The sequence below is a fragment of the Manacus vitellinus genome, unplaced genomic scaffold, assembly GCF_001715985.3.
Source record: "Manacus vitellinus isolate BGI_N305 unplaced genomic scaffold, ASM171598v3 scaffold_3_pilon, whole genome shotgun sequence".
NCBI classification, from domain to species: Eukaryota; Metazoa; Chordata; class Aves; order Passeriformes; family Pipridae; genus Manacus; species Manacus vitellinus.
Window position 1 is genome coordinate 15,935,670 of NW_021940535.1, and position 26,028 is coordinate 15,961,697.

The following is a 26,028-nucleotide window of genomic DNA, read 5'->3' on the forward strand; positions in this document are numbered from 1 at the left end:
CAGGAATGGGGCACCCACAGCTTCCCTGGGCAACTTGTTCCAGTGCCTCACCACCCTCACAGTAAAGAATTATTCCAGATATCTAATCTAAACCTACTCTCAGTTTGAAGCCATTCCCCTCGTCTTGTCACTAGATGCTCTTATAAATAGTCTTTCTCCATCTTTCTTGTAGGCTCCCTTCAGGTACTGGAAGGCTGCAATTAGGTCGTCCTGAAGCCTTCTCTTTCCCAGACTGAACAATCCCAATTTTCTGAGCCTTTCCTCATAGGAGAGTTGCTCCATCCCTCTCATCATCTTGGTGGCCCTCCTCTGGACTCTCTTCAACAGGTCAATGTCGTTCCTGTGCTGGGGTCCCAGAGCCTGATGCAGCATTGCAGGTGGGGTCTCACAAGAGCAGAGTAGAGGGACAGAATCACATCCCTAAAAGGACCAACTTGCATTGGCCGGGAATCGAACCCGGGCCTCCCGCGTGGCAGGCGAGAATTCTACCACTGAACCACCAATGCTAGTGATTTTTTTTATTATTATTATTTCACCTCATTTTACACCTTGTCTTTATTTAAAAAATTTTGAATAAAACAAAAACTTTTATGCCACAAAAGCCAAGGCACTAACAATTTCTTGGATCTTCCCATCTGTTCTTCTCCTGAAGAACTTTGCTTTCACAATTACAGGCTGCTTGTGTAGCTTCCCCTTGCTCAGGACTTTGTGTGTGCAGCATCAATGGCTGCAACCAGCCCAGCCTTGTTTTTTATGTAATTGAGCCTTTTCTGTTCGGTTACAAGTGTCTATACTCTCTGCAAATTGAAAGTAGCACAGAACTTTTGGTTTCTTTTCAAGTGTGTCATGCTACTTTTCTGAAGTAAGCAGGGTGATATTTGTCAAAGTTCAAGACTTGCTAATACACTGATGACTAGCTGACATTCAACATGTCACAGTGGTAATAGGCTAACTGGTATGCCTGATAAAAGTAGATTTCAGATACCTTGAAGTTACTCAGCATAACTTGGGAGATGTAATTTGTGGATTTTTTTTTTTACATTTTATTAAAATAATCTGCAAATAACAGCACCTGAATATTCTGTATGTTACAGCACTTAGCAAGTTAAAAATTTATGATGGAATTCTGCCCTCCTTCAGATTGCAGTGGTCATTAGCAGACCTGGAGCTTTACTTCCATTCTTCCTGCCTTCTTTTAAAAAAGAAATGTTGTGGGCCAGCAGATTGCTGATTCCTCCTGCTGTATCAGTTGCCTGCTACTAATGTTGGAAACATTGCCTTACGTTCCCATTATAGCTTGCTGAGTTTTGATCTGTAGGTAGTCATTTTTGTTCACTCTAAGAGTAAACATGTCAGTAAGTTATTTAGAGATACTTGATTTGACTGGGATGCAGTTATATAAATGGAGAACTTGAGACACAGGGAAAGCTGAAGGTGAAGAGTTAAGGCTTGAATTCATGTGAATTGGTGAGATTCATGGTCTTTCACTTTGCTGTGGAGAGAAAAACATGTATGTAAATATTCAGAAATTGCAGCATTCATTGAAAGAATAATTTTTTTATTTATTAACTGCTGGTAGTTGGTGGTCTTGTCAGGGAACTGTTCTTTGTGGGTGTAGCTTGGTTTGGTTGTATTTGAAGAATCTGCCCTAAGCGAATAATTGGATGGTTTTACTTTTTAAAAATTTTTTTTTCTCTTTTCCTTTTCTATTTTCCTCCTCAGTTTGCTGTCAGGAAAAAGCTTTCTTGTGCCTGTACTTCAAATAATGTCAATACAAACAAGATAAAATCATCTGCCCCTTATTATGCTATTTCATATCTGGACTCATCAGCTGTTTGCTTCTATGCCATGTGTTCTGGGAAATTAGTCTAGAGGATGAATGTTTAGTATTTGGACATTGACCTGTTGGAGCGAGTCTGGAGGTGGGCCACAAAATTGATCAGAGGGATGGAGCAACTCTCCTATGAGGAAAGGCTGAGAGAACTGGATTGTTCAGCCTGGAAAAGAGAAGGCTTCAAGGTGACCTAATTGTGGCCTTCCATTGCCTGAAAGGAGCCTACAAGAAAGGTGGAGAGAGGCTATTTACAAGGGCATGTAGTGACAGGACGAGGGGAATGGCTTCAAGCTGAAAGAGAGTAGGTTTAGATTAGATATCTGGAATAATTCTTTACTGTGAGGGTGGTGAGGCACTGGAACAAGTTGCCCAGGGAACAGATTACCCCATCCCTGGAGATGTTCAAGGCCAGGTTGGATGGAGCTCTGAGCAACCTGGTCTAGTTGAAGGTGTTCCTGTCCACACCAGGGGGTTGGAATTAGATGAGCTTCAAGGTCCCCCTCCAACCCAAACCATTCTATGATTCAACATACTTATACAAGCGATTGTAAAACATTTAAACATGTGGCAAGTGATGAGGAATATATTGTAAAGTGAGCAGGTTTGAATTTAGGAAATTATCCTCATCCTTCTGTGTGTGTGTCCATACCACATGCCCCCCCCCCCCCCCCCAAAAAAAAAAGAAAACCAAAGAGTAAAAACCCAACCCCCTCAAACTCCCAAAAATCAAATCACCCATCCCCCCTAGCCTGGCTCACTGCCATATGTGTGCTGACCTCATGCTCATACATACTGGAGTGAAATTCTGGGGGGGTTCTGTTTGAAGATGGTCACTTTAATCCCTCTCTGCTGAGGGATGTTTTTGAGTCCAGGAATAAGTACTCAAAAGCTTTACACACATCTCTTGTTGTTCTGCTTCATCAGTGTATGCAGATCAGGGCTGTGGGGTGATTAATGAAGTAGTACATAGTACAGTAGAAAGCATAGTAATCTCACTGTTAATGAGGTTTCGGATTATAAATTTCAGTGGTATCCTCTCTAGAGAGTAAGTTCTCAGCTGTCCAAACGATGTGTAATTGTATAATTCCAGGAGGGCTTAAGCTAGTGATCTTACCTCATTCATGCTTGTTCTCAGCATCCCGGTGGCTCCTCTCAGCTCTCCTGCAATGTGCTGCGAAACTCAAGAGTCCACTACTGCGACAATACACCAGAGAATATCTGCATAGAATACATCTTTTTTTGTATTCTTTCCATTTTTTTTTTTTTTTTGGATAACACCCAGTTCCACGTGTATGTGCTGATACAAGCTGAGGCAAGCTTGAAGTGTGCTATGCAGATGTATGCCTTGGCAACTAGCTATTATGTGGAAATTTTTTTCTGAAAAATACTTGAAGGCAGTCAGACTTTCAGATTTTATGGCTAGTTTTAATTCATTAAATGATGAGCCACTGTCTGCAAAAGTCTCTGTGTTCCCTTGCTAAAGTAATAACATCTCTTTGGAGGTATACCTTAGATTTAATTTCTTTGTAATAAGATACTCCTAGGAAGCTGTTCTTCTTAATATGAGTTAGTAGGTTCCCACTTAATAGGAAGCTGAACAAAACCATCCTGTGCTGGTTTAAAGGTAAACCAACAGGGGAAATTAACCCAACTCAAAAGAGAGATTATAAATCAGAATAACAATTTAATAAAATAATACAATAAGTACGATTATACAGACAAACAATTGGTTTTAACTCACAAAACCCAAATGCATAACCCAGCACCCTGGGGCATGAACAGAGTGGTGTTCTTTGGGCCCCCTGAGTCCAAAGTAAAAGGAGAGGGGAAAACCTGTTGGTGAGAGTGCTGTTGCAGTCTGGTCAAGGGTGGTGATCTGCAGTCTGGTTGAGAGCGGTGATCTGCAGTCTTCCTCTGGATCCCACGAGTGTTCCAAAAGTTCCAAGACTCCAAGATTATATATTCTCCAGTTCAGGCAGGAATGCTCAGTACTTCCCTCAGGCGGGGGGGTTCCTCAATGGGCTTGAGGACAAGAACACCCTCCTATCTCACAGGCCTCTTAACCCCCAGTTTATAGCCTGAGGAGTCAGGCCTCTCTGGGCAGATGGTGTAAATGGTTCATTGATAACAGTTTCTGGGAAATGGCATGGAAGGCTATAGAATACACAGTTTTGGGTTACACCCATACAGTGATGAAGTGGTCCCAGCTGTTCTAACTAGGACACATCCATAGTGGTATTTGACATACTAACATTAGACTGTGTCATACAACTTGCCCCTGCGTCATCTTAATCCCCTGGCACCTTGCCTCTCTCCTGACTCCCCCATGACCTGGGCCAGATTTGCCCCCTCCAAAATAAAGCCTCATTTAGAAGTATTGTCTTGCTGTCTCACAAGTATTTCTTGGTTTTTATATTGTTTTCTAAAGAGAGGTGCTTTGAGTTTGTTAAATTCTGCCCTTTCAGATGCATGAAGAAAGGCAGCAGTAAACCTTTGTTGTTTTTTTTGAGGCTGCAGTATTGGAAAAGATGGTCATAGTATCATAGAATATCTCAAGTTGGAGGGGACCCATTGAGGTCATCAAGTCCAACTCCGTACTCTGATTTGTTCATACAAGGAAGGATTGAGTTTGGATTATGGGTGCAATTGGATTATTGAGTTTGGATTATGGGTGCAATTCGTAACACCCCAATCCTCACCCCCCAAAACAGAATTTTAAAATATCAATAGAAACCTCATACTAGGTCTACCATTTTACGGGGCCAGGTGTATGGGTATGTCAGTATGGCCTCTTTGCAAGCAAAGAAGCACTCAGTCTCCTTGCGCTCATATCTGGCTCTGTCCGATAGCAACTGGACTGGAGCTCATGTGGTACATTCTGCTGAGAGCTCAGTCCTGCTTACTGCAGCTGCTTTAAATGTCCTGCCATTTCAGAATGGCATATTAGCTCTGCCTGCTAGACACTCTGCAGACCCTGCAGTAAGGCAGTTCACTGCCACTTCATGATGGACTGGAATCATAGTTCTATATCGCTTGTGAAAAGATGAAAAGATCTAGGAGCTCAAAAGAATTTTTTTTTGATAAGAGATATTTACTCTTTTGGACATGTCTTTCAAAGATGTGATTTTATAGACTGAGATAAGATCAAATAAGTGTAGCTTGAAGGGGTATAAAAGTGAAAATTAAGAAGGATATATTGATAAAGAAAATGTATGTTTCCTGATAGCTACTTATCTTTCTTTTTATTTAAAAAAAAAAGTCCTCATAGACTTCACAGAGATTCTTTTGCAGCATAAAGCACATGGCTAAAATATTGCTGCAGCACAAATAGTTCTGCTGAGTTCTCAGAGTGTTGTCACTGAACATGTTCAAGGATGTGATAATTTTGAATATATTTGCCTACAGTTTGTTTTAGAATACTTCTGTAGTTAAACATGTTAAGACAGTTGCAGTTTGAAGTTGCTGTGTTGTTCTCCATTTAATGCAAAGCTTTTTCCTGATATTTATTCTTAGGGAAGAGCAGATGTTTATCCACAAAGTGTTTTGGTATAGGACTTAAAAGACAAAACCTTCCGTCTGTTTGAAAAAAACACGTTTATATTTTGAAGTGTTGGATTTTTCAGCTTGGCTCTTCGTGAACATGTTCTTTGCTTTCTGCTTTTTAAAAAACGAATACAGCTCCTGAGTGTTTTTTTCTTGTTTGTTTGTTCCAAAATTGAGTGACTGTTAACTAGGAATTGGTTGACTACAGCCTGTAAAGAGATTTCAGTAAGCTTCTGTAAGTTTCTGTAAGTTTCCAAACAAAGCAAGTATTCTTTCCCAAACTCATAAAAAGAATAATAATAAAAAAAAATCAAACCTGTGATTCCCACCCCACTTATTCTATTCCAAAAGAATAGGCAGCCTCTTTCCCCGTCATACACCCACCCTCAACCTAAACAAACCATCTTTTTGAACTTGTAGCAACTGAATTACTTCTAGTATGGATTTATGCTAAGAAACAGTGCATTGAAATACGGGAGAGTCAGAACACCAGGACACAATTCAGCAGAGCTGTTTCAGTATTCATCTGTGCAGGTGAAGAACTGTACGTATCTGTGCTCTGCATCAGGAAAAGAACAGGTTTGTTTTAGGATGCACAGTTGAGAAGAGAGCACTAAGAGTTAGGGTATCTGATATTTTTGTTTGACTTTGTGCTTCCTGTATGAATCATTTAGTTTATGGTCATTTACGTATGGCAGCAGAGAGACCTTCAAGAGCTTGGAAGTGAAAAGATGCATACATATTTTAGAGTGAACATATATTTCCAGAGTGGAAACCAACTACTTTTAAACTCTTGTCAGCACTATCTGAGAATACTTTTTGTAGTCTATGAATTATTGAGGTATTACTCTAGTCCAGAATTTTCTGGACTGAGAAAGACAGTGAGAGGAACTGAATGTGGCCTTCTGTTTCTCTGCAGCTAGGTGATAAATACAGTCTTCACAGTTGCACAATGTGGCTAGTGGTATTTGCACCAAGTTTATGAACAGTATGTTACTTGTTTTATTTTGACCAAGTTGTTTGTTCGTTGGCATGGCACCAGTCCAGCTTCATTACTAGAGTTCTCGTCATAAAAGAAGTAGGAATGAAAGAAATAAAAACAAGGAAGGCAGTGGCATGTCATGAAGGTTAACTTATGGATAACACCTTAAAGAGCCGGTTTTCCCATCATTTTATGATGGGACAAGGAGATTAAGGTATATGAGTGATGAAGAGGGAAAGAGCGAACTGAAGCTCTGAATTTGATCTGCTGGAGCGAAGGTTGCGTTTTTCTAAGGTTGGCTTAAGTGAGGAAAAAGTACTGCTACTCACATCATACCTGGAACAGAGAGCCATCTTACTCAGGCGGCAGACATGAGGTTAATTGCAGCTAACAGCAAAGCTTTTTTACCTCTTCAACAGGAAAAAAAATAAATGAGGGGTTCTCTTTTTAGGAAGCCCTGGTTTATTTTGTCAAACAAGAATATATGGCTTGTGTAAAAAAAACCACCTGCTTTATAATGGATATTCAGTGAAAGGTTGATAATGCAGCAATAAACACACTTAGCAGATGTTTGACTTCTGGGTTGTTCTGTTCTGGGACCTGAGGTACAAATGTGTTTTCATTTTGTAGTGCTAATGAAGTCTTGGATCAGAGCAAAAATATTATCTTGGAGCTGTTCTTAGCCGCTGCTGATACAGAAAATGTTAAGTCTGGAACTCTGTTTCAGTTCCTTTTTTGGTATTCTCTGAGCTGGAATTGAAGGCACGCCGTCTTGCCCATTCTGCTGCTGTGCGACCCTGCAGTAGCTGTAATCAGTGGCCTGGGAGATGAGAGACTGGAGCGGGAGCGATTGGCTGGAGAGCAATTTCCCGGAGTACATCTGTGTCAAGCAGAGCGAGCTAAAGCAGTCATGTATGCGCAGGCTCTGATCTCTTGGGAGGTTCATTACAGGGTCTCGTACAAGGGCATTCTCCGCTTCTGCACATCAGCATGGAAGAAGCTCGTCAAGGGAGGAAAATGCAACCTGTATGTAAATAGCAGCTGTATTACTTAATAACGGCTCAAACGTGCTTTGGTGCAAGTGATATGTAACAACTGTGTCTCAGAATGGTGTGCTACCTTAGACTCACCAGTTGTGGAAGAAATTTTTGAAAGATCTGGTGATAGAAATAATACTTTGAGTACAGATTTCTGTATTAGGGAGGATATTTGCTCTATTGTTGAAATTGCTTAATCATAGTAACCAGCTTAATTCAGAAAGAAAATATACTTTTACAATTGTGAGAGCATACTACCAGATTTTGAGAGTGGCTGAGTGTTTTGTGTTGGGTTATTTTTTATTTTTCTTTTGCATTATTTTGAGTCAGCCTTTTTTAATTTGAAGGTTATCAGCTGTGGCTTTGAGTGATTCTATGCAAGTATAGCAGGGATGTTTCTGGTAGTGAATCTTGAAATAATCTATTGATTGTTCTTTTTTGACCAAAAAAAAAAAGGGAACTTAATGAGCTATGTAACTGAGGTAAAATGATCATGGAGATAGCATTTTCTTCAGACCTCAGTGGCACAGATAAAAAACTCCATTTGTTGGGATTTGTATAATGAAGCAGTCAATTCTAATATTAGTATTACAAGCTATTGCTTAGCACTTGTATGGGTTGTTGTTACCACTGCCATGTAACTGCAATGCAGTGTTGTTACAGGGTTTACTACTTTAAGAGTTTCCTGGAAACTAAAACTTAGGGAATGGAATTTTCCTAAGCTATAAAGCTTTACAGATTCCTGAATTATTTTATATAAATTTTATAAAATGACAAGTAAATTTTCTATTTCCTTGTGTGAGCATAAGATGTAAGAGTTTGATTTAGACATGTTAAAATGCATTAGATTGCAGTGGCCTTTTGTTTGTAAGGGTCTCTGTAGAACAGTGATCGATTTTTGATTTTCATTGTGATGCTACTTTTGACTCTGGACACAGCACTCTATCAAGCATGCATATGCCTAGAAGACTAGGTAATGATATGAGGTGGCTTGTTATAAGGATTCTGGTACTTCTGCTTTTTTTAACTGTAATTTCAGAAATTTAAGTGAATGGCGATGTGGATTTTTTTTGAATGAGATTTAGTCCTGTGAGGCAGTGATAAAAAACAACTTTGTAAAAAAGCTACTATAATATTAGATATGCAGTTTGATATCTTGTGTTGGATTGGTGACATTATTTGCTAAGATTATGCAAATAAATAATTTTAAATTAATTGGTAAATTAACGGTAAATTTTCTGGCTTGCAGGACACTCACATTGACTTCAAATGGGCTTCTAATTTTAATCAAGTATTTATTTGTGTTTTAGTCATACTTTACTAGGAAATAAACCATCCTTTTTTCTTGCGTTTGTTCTAACCCAGGTTTTTTTACGAATTGCTGTGGTGTGTCACAGTTGACAGCCATTCACAGTTGTGACCAGTCTCTTGGTGTTATGCTTCCTTTTCTTTCTGACTTTTTCTCCCAGTTTCATGTTCTGGTCTGATTAACAGAGACACTTTGTTTACTGTTCAGAGATGTGTTTGATTTGTCTGGGATGGGACATGGCTTCTCTTGCAGGTTGTGGTGCTCAGTGTCACCCTGGCTGGAGTAACACCTGCTAGAAGTATTGAGATAAAACTACTTATAAACATTAGATTTCAGTGGTATGAGAAGCAAAACATTAACATGTTTAGAGTCATTTTTCCTGAAAGGGTTTGGGTTTTGTGGTGTTTTTAAAGTAGCACATATACATGTCTTTACTGCCATCCACAATAGAGTTTTGGAAAGTAAAAGTAAAATGCAACTTGTGGAGAGTCTGACTGAAGTCTGTTTATGTCTATTGGACATACTTGTCCAAACAAGGTTTGTATAGCTGCTGTGTTTCTTGTAAGTCTCCTAGAAGGAGATTGGTCAGATGTATTTAGTAGGGTAAGCTGAGCAGCTAATTAGAGGATTAGTAGGCTAGAAAAACTTGTCTAAGTATTTCTAACCTCTTTCGTTATGGCTGTGGTCTTGCTGAAATCTAAATGTTAAACCTTCAGGCGAGGCTCTGAGTTGCTTTGATTGGGATGGATCTTCATTTACATGTGAGGATTGTTGTATACAATAGTAATTGTACAACCACAGATAAAATTCACAAGAAAAGGGGGTATGTGCGTGTGTGGTGACACTAAAACCATAGAGCTGTACTAGAGTCTTTACTGTAGTGCTTGAGCAATACACTGTGCTAAGATAGTAGCAAAAAAAAATCTGGAAAGCAGCTGCTCCTGTGCAAATGAGACCATAGAAAATACAACTAAGGGGGAACCCATCAATACCGTATGCTTCCTATTTTAAACCTGGCAAGTGTTCTGTTTGTGAATTATTATTAATTGTGCTCTCATCCGTATATATTTAGAGGGCAAGGCCAGCTAAAAATTGTACTGTGACAAAATGAGGCAGGGCTCATTTATATTTGGTGCATTTTCCCTTGGCTGTTAGGTTGATGTGCTTGATTTAGAACTGGTAGTGTTTCATCACTCTGGCAACTTCTGTAGATACAGTATTGCTGTGTAGAGGCTGTGCCCAAAGAACTTACTTCAAATGCATCTATAGGACTATTTAATGGACTGGGCAATACCTTCATTTACTGTTATTTAGAAAGAACTTTAATTTTTCATATCCTGACTGTCCTTAAAGGAGGCAACAACCAGAGATGCCTGCCCTCCTTCCCACCGTGGGCTCACCTTACTTCTGGTTTAAAAGCAGATTCAGTTTGAAAGAAGTAAAACAATATATTTAGAACTAACCAAGTGGTGCTATTAGTCGTTCCTACAGGTAAACCATGTCAAAAAGCCCTTTCTAATTTACTCGTTCTTAACTAAGGTTGCTCGGTGCTGTGTATGTGTAGCAGTGGGAGAGCTGTAGGGTAGACCTGATGATTGTCTGAGGTAGAATGATTATCATTGAACTCTTCATACAGTAATCAAAGATGGTGTTATCAAATATATTTTTCTGGTTTCTTTTGTTATCACTTTCAGGGTTACTGTCACTGGTAGACTTATCTCCTAATTTTGTAGGATTAGAACATTGGTCTTGTCTGTTCCCCCCCTCCCTTCTTCTCCCCTTCCCGAACTATTAGTGGTTATTAACTTGCAGTTCTGGGAGGTTGCAGAGAGAAGTCTGTATGTGCATTCTATAAATTGGAAATGTATTTTATTTCCGAACGACATGGAGTATTATGTGTGCTTAGAACAGAAATGGAGGCTTCTGAAACAGACTGCTTTGGAAATGTGGCTGTGAAAATGAATCATGAATTACCTTGCTGGTTCTTAATTATTTTGAACAATATATTTCAATAGCTATGTAACAAAACAAATGAGTTAGTCTATCTATCTATCTATGAAAATTGTCAGTTTTAAAATATTTTTTATATATACATCCACATAACCTGGATACAGCTGCAAACTGAGGTTTTGTAGTTCCTCCTTGGTTATCTTTGAGATGTATGGTCAAAATGAAGGGTTTCTTTTTCGTTGGTTCTTGAGCTAAATCTTTATTTTTGAAACAGAGCAATATTGGAAGTATTCTGTTATTTAATTTTTTTGCTTGATTTGATCACTGGAGCCTTCCTTGATGGCTGTCTTCTGAATGCAGATCCAACAAAGGAGGGCTGATAATGAAACAGAAATGCTGCTTAGGCTATACTTCCTTGGTTTACACTCATTCTGTTTACACTTGTTGCTGTAGGCCTCTACTGTTGTGTTGGATGGGTGGTTTGATCCAGCTTAACTGCTCTCCTATATACTGATGATGAAGGAAGAAAGAGCAGTATATGAAGAACAAATGTGATGTTGATCTTAGTTGGTAAATCTACAGTAGCATGCTTATAGAGATTTGCCAGTTGGGTCTGTAAGCAGTGTGTGCTCCTGCTTTGGGGGGAACGGCTTGTTGGTGCCACATTCCAGCCTAAGAGCTAAATCCTGTCTGCCAGATCTGGTGTCTCTACAAAAGCAGAGATGTATCCGTGGGTTCTTGTGGGAAGGAGAGGGGAAATTACTTGCTTTCTCTTCAAGCCAGAGAGGTTGGGTTATAGTTACAGTCATAAAACACTATGTAGGTTCACTGTGATGGTGTATGCAGTTGTATTAGAATATTATTAAAATAAGAACTACTACACTCTTGACCAAGGACAGATGTATATGGGGAAAAAAGTAGATATGAATACATCCCCTCTCTACCCTGCCATGAGTTGGGGTTAGTTGTTTTCTTAATTGGTTGGTTTTGGGTTTTTTTTTCCTTAGGTTTTTTTTTTCTTCATTTGCACCTACTTCAATAAATGCTGAAGCAAAGCTTCTTTGTAGCATGAAAGTGGTAGTGTAATTTTTTTCTGGGGGTGAGAGAGGAGGGATGATGGTGGATGTGGGATTTTTTGTTTGTTTTTGCCCTCTCCCACAGCCTACTTACTTATTTCCATGAGCACTAGTGCTGTCTCTTCTGGTGCTGCAAGTCTCTCAGTAATTCTGCTGGGGAAGAACTTTGATCTGAGAGAGTGTAAATGGAGCACATGAACATTGGCTTAGTTAAGTGATGTTCTTAAATGTTGAGCTCAAATTATTCTCAAAACAATTACTGAATGGCTTGTAGATTTCAAAGGTTTACGGTTAGCTGTATCAGCCATTTATGATCACTGTCTAACACCAGAAATGAATTGACTGAACTGTATTTCAGGTACCTTAAAAATGTGCTGCTAGCAAGTTGTCTGTCTTGGAAGTGGTTATTCAGTGATGCACTTTGGCAGCGTGCCTGTCTGAAGTCTGTCGTGTATGTGACTGCATAAGGTTAAGTGAGTTGCATGGTGAGAAGAGCTTGTACAGATGACCGTGGAAACTTGCCTTTGGATTTAATACTCTGTGCGTCATGTTTGTGCTAGTCCACTCTGTGGTAGCTAACACTGCTGGAGGTTGTCAGTTCTTCCAAACTTTAGGAGCTTTCCTTCATGGTTCGTGCAATTTAGGATTGACTCTTTTTTTCAACAGTACTTTTAAAAAACATGTAACACTAATATTGTAGATATAAAAAGTGTACTGTACTAAATGATGACAGATGTTTGACAAGGTGAAGTGTTAATTTCTAACACTTGAAGTGAGTTTCTGGGTGCTCGTTTGTCTGCAAAGGGGAATTACTCTTTCCTCCTGGACTGAGAAAAAACATTCAAAAATCAGAGGTGGCAAGAGGAATCCTACTGGAAGTCTGGTAGAACACGGAGTGTTGATCTGATCTGCAGCAGTTGAAAAGGGATTTCATATTCATGCTGGTGAGAGTTAGAAAGCTGAGAAGACAGGTTCTAGTGTATGTAGGCACCTCTGGCTGAATATGAAGGTTTTACTGGAGGGTTGTTTCTACAGTATGTTTGTGTTAGGAAAAAGTATACGTAGTGTATCTTAATACAATGTACTTTTACTTCCCCCCCCCCCAATTTGAAGTATGCTGGATTTGTTCTGTTTTTATAAATTACTATCTCCTTAAAAAAAGAAAAAAGACAAACGTGAAGACTTAATCTTGCTCTGGGGTACCTTAGTTGCTGCTTCTGTTGGGTTTTTTCCCTTCTCAGTTGTTCTGTCTCTTGACTGGAAATGAAAGTTACATACATTCTAAGTCTTGAATTTTACTTTTACTCGTCTTCAGCAGCTGTATTTGGGCATCTGTGGGATTATTGCATGTAAAGTTTCACATGAAGTGGCTGGTAAACTGCAGAGGAATGCTTGCTTTAAGGTCAAGTCGTTCTCTGTGCCTAAAAAAGGGAAGTTGACAAGTTCTCAACAATCCCACTGCTCTTTATGTATGTAAAAAGTTCAGAAAGTAGAAGAGAGAACTAAAATGGCAGCTGTAATAGTTTTCCCTCGCTTTAGTGCCTTCAACTGACATGATAGATCTAGAATTACTGGAAACGTGTGCCCTAGAGACTTTATTTTTAACCAGGGAAAGGTTGTAGTTTGGAATTACTTTTATAGCGTATTTGAATATTTTTTGGTTTTTTACCTGACCTAAGGCAAAAGTATCTCATACTGGGATTTGCTCTCAGCATTGCAAACAGATATGTTAAAATGATGCTTTGTGTTTTCCTGAACAAAGGCTGTAAATTATATGCTTTCTTCATGTATGATATTTGTGGTTGTTGATGGTTTATTCTTGGAAGAGTCTTTGCATATGTTGAGTACTTTGAGATAGTGATAGAACCGTTTGCAAGGGCACACATGCCTTCCTGTAATCTAATCTTAAAAGTCATATTACTTTACACATTATGTGGTTTTTGAAGGCTGCTTCTATATGTTTGAGTTTGGCAAAGAACCTCTTTTACTAAAACAAAGGATGATAAATATTCATAATATGATGTAGGGCATACAGCAAATACTGTCTCAAAATGTTATTGGGAGATAAAAATCTTTTCTTGTGTGTGTATTTTCTGCAGTGTGTATGTAGTTTTCTATTGGTATGCAGTAGTTTGTATAATCTGGAGAAAAACTTTGTCTTCCTTTATTGCTCAAAAACTCTGTATTTGGCCAGATTTCAATGGTCCTAAAAGGACTGTTGAGAATGGGTGTATTTAGATACAGGATTTTTTCAGCAGTCTGTGGCTGTATCAATGAAGGTAATTATGGAACAGGTTTTGATAGCAATTTTCCTATTATTAATTTTGGGTTTTTTTTTCTCTCACATGTGATAAAATGAGATAGTTTAGAGGATTTGTGATTCTTCCATCTATATCCATCTCTATTTGGAGTTTAATGGTAATGTTCAAGATTACTGTGTGTATCTGTTTCTGTGAACTGGAGTGTATTACAATATAGTTTATTTTGTTGTGTAGGAGACAGGAAATACTATTTCTCCTGCCCCCATCACTCTCCCATCATCTTACCATGACACTTTTCAGATTTCTGCCAATTCTTCATTAATAGGTCCTTGTAACATTTTCACAGATTTGTCCAACAGACATGACTTTGGTTTAATCACACCAATTTTTTTAATTGTAGCTGTGTGAAGTGTGCAGGAATTTTGATTTTTTCTACCCTACATGAAAAACTACTTTTGCAATGCAGCAGTAGTGACAAAGTTTAGGTTATGGTGTAATGCCTTCCTTGAAAACCCTATTTTTAGGGACACAACTCAGAGTCAACCTTTATTTAGTTTTCAGAGGCTTGTTCTGCCATGTGCCACTCTTTTTTTCTCTTGTATTCTTGCTTATTTACATAGTGCCAACTGCTGTTGTTTTTTTTTTTGCGGTCTAGCTGTCTTTAACCTTTTTTTAAACCTCGTCTGACTTTTTTGTTCCCAGTATGTGGTGTTTGTCATCTTCATATTCTTTAATCTCCTTTCCCCAATAGGCAAACTAAAATTTAGATTTATTTTGGTGTGTGTTTGTATGTGTGCACAATACACTGTAGTAAATATCTTTTTTTATTAAGACTGAGGAGCTACATGTCCAAAACCAGCTTTCTCTGGGGGTGGGACCTGCTACAGTTTGTTTTAGCTTGAACCTGTTAAACAGGTATGTTGTTTTTCATCCTTGTCGCTTTCCTGTGAGATGACAAATTTGTTCTATATATAAAGCAATTGCATAATTCTAAGACCAAAGTTTAGGTGAGTGTCAACAATGTTAGGGTTCCCAGTCCCTGTAAGACTCCGGATTTAGGCTTCTGTTTTTTTCCTCAGGAAAAGTCACTTTAGTGAACTGATCCAGTGGAAAACTAATTAAGTTGTTATTAAAACAGCTAAAAACATAAAATCCATTGCTTAAGCACTTTTTATCTGATGCCATGGTTGTTAGGTCTGGTTTAAGGAAAAAAGCATGTGCCCAAGGGAGCAGAAAGAGCAGGGACAGTAATCTTTAGCAGTTAGTGTGCCCTTATACTTGGATGTAAAGCACTACCCTTAGGCTGTGGGTCTTTTGGAGAACCAGTTCTGTCAGGAGGCTGTAATTTGTGAGCTGTTGAAAGTGGACTGTATTCTAAGGAATGCAAACACATGCAGAAAGGCAAGTTTAATGTTATTTTTGATGTCAGGTCTGAGATGAGATTGAGATTTCTGCTGCTTGGTTAATTTCTGTCAAGACTGAGCAAAAGGCAGCATTTTAAGGTTTTACATTATGCGTGGTGTGATCTCAGTAGTAATGGAATCTGACCAGGTTTTCTTGAAACTTCTGCTTTTTAACTTTGTGCCTAAGAAAAAAAAGTGAATTAGGTAGGGATGTGGTTAACAAGCTGGCTGTTGAAACCTGAGTGAAGCAGTTATTTTCATCTTTCCAGAGCTGTTGGTGTAGGAGAGGCCCCCAAGTTGTGTAACCTTTTGCTACCCCTTTGTTCACAAAAGCTTCTTATTTGTGCTGGAAAATCTCAGGAATTGTCCTCTAAGCAGATGAATTCAGGATCTCTGAATGTCAAGTTATGTAACTTCCTATTAATTTCCCAGTTATTTTATTAAAGTAGATTGATTGCTGTTGAATACCAAACTAAAAGAATACTGCACTCCTGAAATGTGCGTCCTAACCATTTATACGATGAAATCAAGAGCACTGAAAAAGCAAATTGCTTGTCTGTTGATTTACTCTCTTTTTCCTTCAATATAGGGTAATGTTTTCTTGAAGAATTGGATGGGTAGATTTTCAGTGATGTTTTCATTCTCAGTTTCTAAGTGGTGAAAATGTACTGGTTTACAAAACTTTGGTATACTGTTTCAGAACATATTTAGAAATTTAGGAAAAAGGTAGTTCTACTGAATTTTAACTTAAACTTGTGTCTTCTTTCTTCAGGGTCACGATGAAGAAGCTGTTGTAGATATGGGCAAAATCAGCTCTACTATCAATACCAATTTTGAGAAGGAAGAACTAGAGAGTAAGTTTATGGTGGTTTTCTGTTTGTTTAACACACATTTTTTGCCTAGGGATAAAAGATGTATTTTCCATGCTAAAAGGAATCAGAATTTTATGGCTATCGTGAAATTCTAGCAAATAAAACTAGTGAAAGATAGAGATGACCTGCCCTGTGTTTTTGGTCTCTGTGCATGCTGGTAAATACTCGCTGTTGTTCAAATCTGTCACAGAAGAAAATTAAAAAAAAATTTTCTTTATGAAGCTTTCCAAGGAAAACTTGCTTCTGAGATTTAGGTTTGAAAAACTGATTGCTGTTGGTAAGTAATTTTCCAGCATGAGTGATGTCAAGTTCTGCAGAATCAAAACTCAGGAAACAGGGGTCATGAGGGAGATATTTGTTTTGTTTTCTGAAAGTTAAGTATTCTTGTGATTATGGTCATGCATTTTAAATACTGAGAGTCTGAACAGATGGGTAACAGTGCTTCTGGTTCCATAGTAAACTGTCCATGCCACAATCTGCAGTCAGTTACAGCACTATGGAATCCTGTTGGTCTTCATTATTTGACTCAACATTTTGCATTTAGCAGTGAAAATAGCACTGTTTTAGTTTCATGTAGCAAAATGTAAAATTAGATACTTCATCTAAGACACAATTTCTTTCTTATTTGAAAAGGAATTAGATTGAGATGAAGATTCATGGATGCTAATTAATGAATCCAGGGGAAAAAGCTAGAGAGATCCAGTGTTTAAATCTTAGTTGTCTTTCATATAGAATGCTCTGAAGCTTAATTAACATTTGCAGAATGCTAAAAGACTATCAGTAGATTCACTAAGTAGTACTGGCTCTTACTGCTGCAGAACGCTGGAGAGAGCCATGACAGCAGCAGTTTCTAGCTGAAAGAAGTTGATTTAGGTTTAGATATTTCTTATACCACCAAGAGATGGTTTAAAATGATTAAAGTTGTTTGTTGCTGTTGCAGTCATACTCTTGTTCTGTCCCTTCATTCTCCTACTCTTTTTTGTCTTGTGCTAACACTCTGCTTTGTCTGACCGTACCATAAGCCTGGTTAAGTATGTTAAGCCAGTGGAAAATGTTACAGCCCTGACTAAGGAAGATGGTCAAACTCTCAGCTATTGAGCATCCCAAACTGATTTGCCACGCAGATGGATGTGTGCCAGTGCTGAGCAGAGGAAGGAAGTATGAATGTAAGGCTGAGAGGTGCAGTGGCAGAGGCTGTGACAATGCCAGTTTAGATGGGCTTGAGCAGTGGGGAAACCACTGCTTTGGCTATTTCTGCAATTAAATCTTCAGTGCAGATTTAAGCTGTCTCCTCCTTAATTTCCTTCTCTTGCTTTTCTCTGGGAGATGACCCAGAGAAAGCATGTGTATGTTTTGCAGGCAGGCAGGGGTTAAAGGGGAAGCAGGCATCCAGCTGGAGTGGTGTGCTGGGCAGCAGCCTGAGCAGCTGTAATGCCTCAACCACAACGAATGACATGGGAATGTGCAGCCAAATAATTTCCCCAGTCTCTTTCATAGCACATTGGTAGGAGTGCCTCAGCTAGTACAACACTGTAGTTACCTGAGATACTGGGTGGGAAGGCAGGGGGTTCAGGCTGCTTGAGGCAATTTAAGCGCTGACTGTGGAAAATACCCTTGTCTTACCCACAACCAAAGAATAAATTAAGGTAAAATGAAGACTTCTGTCTGATGAGCAATTGAGTCAGCAGTTAAAAGGTGAAGGCAAGATCTCACTGTCCTTAGCTTGCTCTTAGTCATGCAGCCTTATCTTTCCTTTTACTACATCTCACTCTTTTTGGAGTGACCCAGTGTAAATGTCTTAACACAAACAGAGGTTAAACAAATAACTAGTAAGAATCATCTGACAAGGTTGACAAGAAAAATGTATTCCAATAGGGTTATCAAATATCTGAAGCTTGATATAGGCACACATTTTCACACATGAGTAGGAATTATTCACATATTTTGTAGTGTCTTCTATTTTTTTAAGAATTTTTTTTTTACTGGTAGAGTGGCAAAAGGGAGGGACAGTATATATTTTGACTTTAATCAGTGGAAATCGTTCCAAAGTAAGAACAAGTTTTTCTTTTCCTGTATGAAAGAGAAAGGAATGTAAGTGTGGTTGTTTATGACTCATATAGTTATCTTCTCAGAGATTCTTCAAATTCAGAGTATTTTAGAGGATAAACTTATGTGAACTTAACAGCTCTGTTTACGAGATCATTATTTATGAGCTATTATGATGAAAGTAGGTATGTGGGATTTTGAGGTTTTGTTTTTAATTGTGGTATTAAAATCTTAAAAGGGGGGAAATGGAATTGTTGGCTGCAAGCAGTAAAGCAACTCCAACTAGTATTCTTTTTCATTTCTGACGTGAAGATTTTCCCGTAGGCTTAAGAAGACCTGTACTAAAGCATTAGGCATTGGAAGTGTTTTAAGACCTGAAACTATTTCAGTCCAGTCTTTCAGCGTGTGTTTCTGGTGACTTGAAAAGCAGTTCTAGGAATTTGGAACCTTTCCAGAAGTGTGTGTTGATATATTTTCAAGGAGAGGCAGCAAGCAGTAAATGCAGTTCAGCTATGATGTGAAGCACCAAACCTTTAAGAGCCAGCATGGACAGGTGATATTTAACTGCTTTAAAGTGCGTTGATAGATTTGCTGCTGTAGAAGGTATAATTTTGCTACTGATACTAAAGCAAAGTTGTTGTCAGTATTGAATATTAATATCTTCTGGAAATTTTGTGATGAAATGCTAATGGAAAGAGGGCCAAATGCTAAAGGGAAAAATAGATCTTGGATTTAGGGCTTCTCAAGCTCTGCATTCTATTTTTGGTGGCTGGTAAAGTGTGGTACCTATCTGGAGTGACAGTGTTTAGTTTAGAAAGGTTAGGCACAGGCTATTTGCTTCCTAACACTTTTCCTGTAAAAGAGAAATGGTTAGAGACAGTAAATTGCAATTGTGGGCAGACTGTGTGTGTACTAAATAAAGGTACTGCACTTTACTGAAGCTGTAAGGCCTTACTTTGAAATAACAAATGTCAGTTTACAGAAGAACTAGAAGAGGGAATAACATCTTAAAATAACCTTTTTAAGAGCACCTGATGTTCTTAACTTGATGCCAGGCTTTTTGAGATGCAATGAATGAGAGTAATAACAGTAAACCAGGAGGTGGAAGTAAGGCAAGAATATTAATGGCAAAGGTATTTTCTGTGATCTTGTTAAAGGTGTTTTGTCTTAAGAACCATGTTCAAGGAAGGTGTTCAAGGAAGATTTTCTTAAACCTATGTTACGATGTTTGGCTTGATACTACCGAGACCTATCTTTTAAAATGTGTAGTTAATTTTCAGTCTTGATTTGAGGATACATCCACTAGATACAGTTTAAGGGAAAAGAGATGTATTCTGTTACTCTTAGCAGGCCAGTTACAAGCATAGCAAAGATAAGGAGTTTACATATAACAGAAGTTTTGTTCCAGGAACAATCTGAGGTCAAGAATGTGTATCTTGGTAGGCTAGTTTTCTGTGGCATAAATCCAAGCAGCAGCTTCAAGAGTTAAGATGATTTAATAGCTACACTACTCTCACACGATCCTGTGGCAGGTGTAAGTAGTGTTTACATTTCAGGTGACCCTTTCATCTCTTACACGTTGATGGTTTAGTTTTTACTTATGAAAAAAGCTTAATCTTAGTTGACAATGATAGGTAATTAAATTTTTTCCTTCTCTATAAGTGAATATTGTCTATAGAAGTGGAAGACTTACTCTACAAGTGTTTTGCAGTTTAAAGGGTTATGAGTCATTAAAAATTGTTTCAGTATTATGAAAGGGTTCTGGGGAACTAAGAATTATAGGGCAACTTGTAGTAGAATCTGTTGCTGGGATTTTTTTTCAGGTGGCAGGTTTACTATTATTTACTATTATTAATACTAGCTACCTATTCTAGATGTATCTAAATTTCAACTGTTCAAAACCCCATGAATTATTGCTGTCAAATCTTTTAAGAAAACAAGTTGTACAGGAGCAGGTAACACAAGTAATAAAACAGGACATTGTAGTTGCTGGTAGTTGAAGATTGTGCTTAGTTATGTTTTTGCGTTCTGTAATAGGCTGTACAGATTTGAATAGGCAGTACAGAACAGGTTTGTTATGGTGCTCAAACTGAGAATGAAGGCTTTAACCTTTAGGAGACCCCTTATGGTCTAGAAAAAGAAACATGTTTAACAGGAAAAAAAATCTGAAATGGTTTCTCATGAAGTTGTGTCTTTTTATGTGGTCCACAAGTAGAAAAACGCAAAACTACTTTTGAAAACAAAAATAATTTAGGATGGCCATCAACGATTCTTGCAGAACACCATTTATCCATGCTCTTTGGTGATATCCCTGAATTGAGAAGATTCCCTATGTAATATTTTTCATATCTTAAAATATCAGGAAATAGATGCATTTGGCAAAACGATCCATTTAAGCAGTTGTACAGGAGAGGAGTGTGATCAAAATTATAAAGTGTCTGTATTAGTGACCCATTGATGAAGATAAAAAGTCTTCTTTGCAGAAGTTTTTTTTTAAATACTTAACATGCACAGTGTTACAAATGTAGAAGCCTTCTGTCCTTACAGGGCAGTGGAGGTATGTGTGATGGAGGCCTGATGATTTTTAATGTCCCTTCCAACCCAAACCATTCTTTGATTTTATGATGTGATTAGTGGACAAAGGGCCAGTCTTGGATCTCAGTGGGACTTTAGCTTGAATTGTGTCTTTCTAGATTTTCTCTCCTCCAACAGAAACTACTCTCTGAAATTTTCTTGGGTATGTATCGTTTTTCCTGAGCTCTGCTGCAGAGACAGGCTGGACCAAAGACTTTCATCTCAGATAAAGTGTGGGGCCCAGCTCTCACAGTACCAAGTGCTGGCTCCTTTCCCAGGCAAGGGACATGGGTGCTGGCAGTGAACCACAGAGACCTGGGGTGCATGTATTGTGCCAGAATCCCTGTGTGGCTTTGCCAGCTGGCACTAAGCTTTTCCTATTACTGTTCCTACCTGCATGTCTAATGTAATTACTGATTATGGCTTTTTGAGTATTTGATTATGTCAAATGGGAATATTCAGTGCATTTCTCTCTATGACTGCCCCTACCAACTCACATTTGGTTTTAAGTCAGAAAAAAATCACTTTTATGTGTAATGAGAAATCTAGCATTTACTGCTTCTGTTAGCGTAATATAATGCTGTCTTTTGTTGTGTAGTGAGAAAACACTCTTACTGAGCTGCCTTACCATATGCTGTGCTTACTGTGGTTTTGGATTATGCTTCTCCATTTTATCTATCCAAGTATAAAGAGTGTATTCTCAGATATACTTAATTACTAGGAGCAGTAGGAGATTTCGGAGTACAGTTTAGGAGATGTTGTGGATTCTAAAATATGCTGCACTGTGGAGAACCTTTGGGTTCCAGCTATGGCATATAGCTATCCTGTGAAAGAATTTTCTTTACTCCCTTACACAGATTTGGTTTGAAAAATTTATCTCAAATGTTTAATTCTGAAAGCAAGAGATAGCTTTTGTCAGATAGTTCTTTTAATAAAGCGCAGAGTCCTCGGCAATTAAAGTTTATACAATAACTGAAAAATGCTCTTTGTTTTAAAATATTCAGTTTGTCTTATGCAAAGAGTTTCACTATCAATATTAATTTATGTGTTTAATTGTGCATTCTTCAGAAATGAGGTATTACTTTTAATTAGAAAATTAGAGAATTAACACAGAAATATTTTCAGTGAATTACTGACTTGAATGAATTTTCAGAATTTTCATTATAAATAAACAAGGTGGGGGGAGGGCGGTGTGTGTGTGTGTGTGTGTGTGTAAATGAGGGATTCTTCTTGTTCCTTAAGTTTTACCAGAGCAGGGACTATTTGGAGAAGACCTGTGGGTTGTGAAGTTTTTTGGGGCATGAAAAGACTTTTTTGTTCTCACACTTATTTCTTCCATCCACTTTAGGTAATTTTTCCCGTTTGTGTGCTTCTACCTTCAGAGCAGTCCTGTGACTGAAAAGGTAGAAGTTGTGCTGATAGATTGTGTTGAGCTTATTTTTGTGCATACAAGTACTCTGTGATGTAAGAGAAATTAATGTCAAGGCATGAGATGCTATGTTCCAAATCTTTCCTACTAGGGTAATGCACTTAGAGATGTCAGTTAAGAGACAACAAAACAGCTGGTTTTTTTCCCCCCATTTTATGATCTAAAGGAACAAATTAGGATCTCTCCTGCAGATTCTCCAGTTTTTCCATAATGGAATGCTCTGTATTGGGGCAAGATAGACAAAGACATTATTTGATTAAATAAAGGGTTCTGTTTAAAATAAATGATATGTCTTCAGATTATTATTTGAAGACTTTCAGAAAAAAATAGTAATTCTTGTCACAAAGTTTTTGTCTTCAGCAGACTTGGGAGTTAATTGAGAAGATGGGGTCAGACTCTTGTTGGAGGTGCATTGTGAAAGGGTGAAGTATTGGAAGTGATGATTGAATACTTAAGAAATTTTTTTTCATGCAGTATATTGCTATAGGTTGTTATAGGTTGCCTGGAGAGGCTGTAGAATATATATCCTTAAAGGTACTAAAAGCTTGGCAGGTTGTCATCCTAACCAACCTGATCAAAAAGATGGCTTCAGCTTTGGAGTTGGCTGTACTTTGAGCAAGATTGGACCAGGTAGCTCACCTCTAGATGGTGCTTACATCCATCAATAATATATGATCTCTCTTAGTTCAAATTTCTAAGTAACAGGAATTGAGAATTCACATAGATATACACTTAAATTTTTTTCCATTATTAACATGTGGTGGAAGAATATTATTCTTTGTATGAAGCTTAAAAGGCATCTAGCCAAAGAAAAGAGAAAGTTCTGTGTGGAATTGTACTTCAAGCATTGCCACATCAGAGGATTTTTGGATACGTGTTTTTGATCTCTCAGACTTCAGAAGTCTTCTATTACCATTTTCATAGGAGCTTTGGGGAGAAATTGGGAAACTTAAAGCATTTTCTTTTTTGTGAATTTTAAAGGACTTTAAACAAACTTACTTTTGGAGTGATACCAACCATGTGATAGAGATGTTGCAAGTTCCTAACATTTAAATTTGTTTCATACTGATAAGGGCCTTAAGTAGTAAATGCTCTTGGTGGATTTGAACAGCTAAGCTTGGATAAAGTCACGTTGGATTAAAATGAGCAATTATCTCTTGAGCTTTGTATTACTAAATTTAGTATTGGGCAGTCTACTAATTCTATTGATTATTGGTTTATAGTAATTCTGTAAGAAGCTTTGCTTGAAAGTTGTACTGTGGTACAGACATTTATGTGAATAAAGCTTTGAAGGTCACATAATTGTACTTTTCAAGCTTTTAAAAAACAATATTCAAGTAAAAGGTAGTGTTCCTTTTAGAAATAACAGTGATGCTAGAAATATACATTCCAGCCTTTTTAGAGCTAACTTTTTTTGTTGTTTTTTTTGTGGGTTTGTTTTTTTTTTTGCTAGGCTGAAGGGTACTATAGGTTGTTTCATCCAATTTATTGGGAATGAAGGAAAAAAAATCCCCGTGCTTTTGTTTTGTTTTGCTTTTCCTTGTAAATTGTAAGTAAATCTTTATCTGTCCACCTCCAAATATTATTATTCCTATCTGAATAATGAAACTCAAGGGAACACTGACCTACTCAATGCAGCTGTCTTATTCTTAGAGGGCTTCTCAGTGCTTTTCTTTGTTGAGTTAGAATCAAAGTTAAGCTTGTCCAAGTTTTATTATCTAGTTTTGCCCTACCTTTGGAGTGAATATACCTGCAACATGTTTTTGTGTAATAATGGCAGTATACTCAAAAGTAATAGTTTTGGATTTCCTAGGTAGTAGTTGAAATGTCTTTATTTTTGACTGTTTGTGATACTGAAAAAAAGTCCCTTTCTTAAGCAACAGTCTGGTGTACTGTCTTAGTCTATTGTACTGCCACCCCCAATGCTTGCTCTGAAAAAGAAAAATAATTCAGAGGCTCTTTTTCAACATCAAGTTTTTTCTTCAAGTTATTCTGATAGAACTACATTGGATTGTGATGCATTTTACTTAATCATCACTGCAAATCATCTTGCTCATCAACATTTCATATCGTCCCAAGATACCGTTGCAGGTGTAGCAGTCACTTTGCATATACAGAAGTGGTTTGGGGAAGGTATTCTTGTTTTTTCATTTGCCTGCAAGACTGTGTCTATGTTTTCCTGTCTTTGTGAGACCCTCATTTGCTAGGGTAGCGAGAAGGTGGGTTCTTTAAAGTTTCCTTTCAGAGTTGAAAAGCAATGTCAGTGTTGTAGGTTGTGGGCTGACTGACTGGCAGTGCCTACTTCGTGTGCCTTGAAGCAGCCATGAGGCACCTGGACTTGATTCTGTGGTAGTCATAGCTGAGGTCAGTGCATTTTGTTGGGAAAGGAATTTGCTATGGACACAGGTTGTTTAAAAATACCTTTGTTTTGTTACTTATTTCAGGTTGGCTTTCCATAGTTTTTACCTGTCCCTTTGCAACATATCTGCTCTTTTTCAAACTTTTCTACTGAAAAAAATTTTGTCAGACTGCAATTTTGTAAAAGAAGATAGACTCCTCATAAGGACATAGACTCCTCATTTGCTTGTTCTACCTCCTCTTCATGCTGCAACGTAGTCTTTGACTGTGGAAATAATCACACTATTACAAATGCCAATTTTTGCAATAGCAGGCTATATTGTTGAAGATGGAGGCCCTTGAAAAAATTGTGTGGGAGTTTTGTTTGTTATTGAGTACAGAAGACAGTGTGGAATCTTGGTCTCTAATTTATGAGTAAAGCAAGGGACCAAAATGTGGAAGTCCTTCCAATTTTTCAGGAAGTAAAATCCTGAATAGTTTCACATTACTGCAGGGGTTTTTTTGTGTGTTGCAATGTTCAAAACACATGCTTAAAACAGTATTGTTAACAATATTAAAACAAGGAATTATATAAAATGTTCTATTGGTAGAAGAATGCTGGAGTTTCTCTTAGGAGGAGATAATTCCTGCAAAAAAATCCAACATTTTGACAACGAATAAAACCGTTTAGTTATATATATATATATAAAAAACTGTAGTTTAATAATTGCCAGTTGAACTTATAAAATAAAACAGAAATCATAACAGGCATGATAACATTTGCAGTGAGTGGTGGCTCGCTAGGTTGCACCAGGCAGCTTTGAGTGGGATGTGGTGAGTAATGCAATTATTTTTGAGCCTACTACGTTTGCTTTCTCTGTGCATAAGATTATTGTATCATGATAGTATCAATAATATGACCGTAGCTAACGATGCCTCCTGGTCATATTATATACCAAGTGCACTGATTTATGTTTAGGTGTCACATTGGCATTAAGTTCTCTGGGAATTGTATTGTGCATAGCAGTCATGGAGGGTGGAGGTCAGGCTGCCCAGCAGGGGCTGGGTATTCCTGTTGGAAGAAGCTCACAAAAGACTAGTCTCTCTCTATAAATAGGACTCTATAAATTAATCTCTTTTCCACTCATGGAAACAAATAGCTTTTAATATACTTAATTTCAGACTTGGTCATAGTGCCAGTCAGTTGACTCTAATTAAACTGGTGTTGGAAGTCTGTCAAGAATTGGGTTTTGTTACGTGAAAAGGAATCTTGACCAAATTAATTAAACATTGAACTTACTCATCTGCTAATAGTGATTTTTACTTGTATTTTTAGTCATGTAGCACTGTAAAAATACACAAAACTTCTATAAAG

At 37.8% G+C, this 26,028-nt stretch overlaps 1 protein-coding gene and 1 non-coding gene across 7 annotated transcripts in view; one reads left to right on the forward strand and one right to left on the reverse strand.

Moving 5' to 3' along the window:
• Positions 1-435: 435 nt before the first annotated feature.
• TRNAG-GCC lies at positions 436-506 on the reverse strand. The gene has a single exon. It is a non-coding gene; the product is annotated as a tRNA-Gly (tRNA).
• Positions 507-7,299: 6,793 nt separating this feature from the next.
• SLC4A7 (solute carrier family 4 member 7) overlaps positions 7,300-26,028 on the forward strand; it is a 67,282-nt gene continuing 48,553 nt past the window's right edge. For all 6 annotated transcript variants that reach the window (XR_003916021.1, XR_003916022.1, XM_029961971.1 and 3 more), the window contains exons 1-2: positions 7,300-7,385; positions 16,168-16,249. Coding sequence is in view for 4 of the 6 variants with exons in the window: in XM_029961971.1 (XP_029817831.1) it covers positions 7,350-7,385; positions 16,168-16,249 (118 nt within the window). In the remaining 2 variants the exon portion in view is untranslated. The remainder of the gene's footprint in view (positions 7,386-16,167; positions 16,250-26,028) is intronic.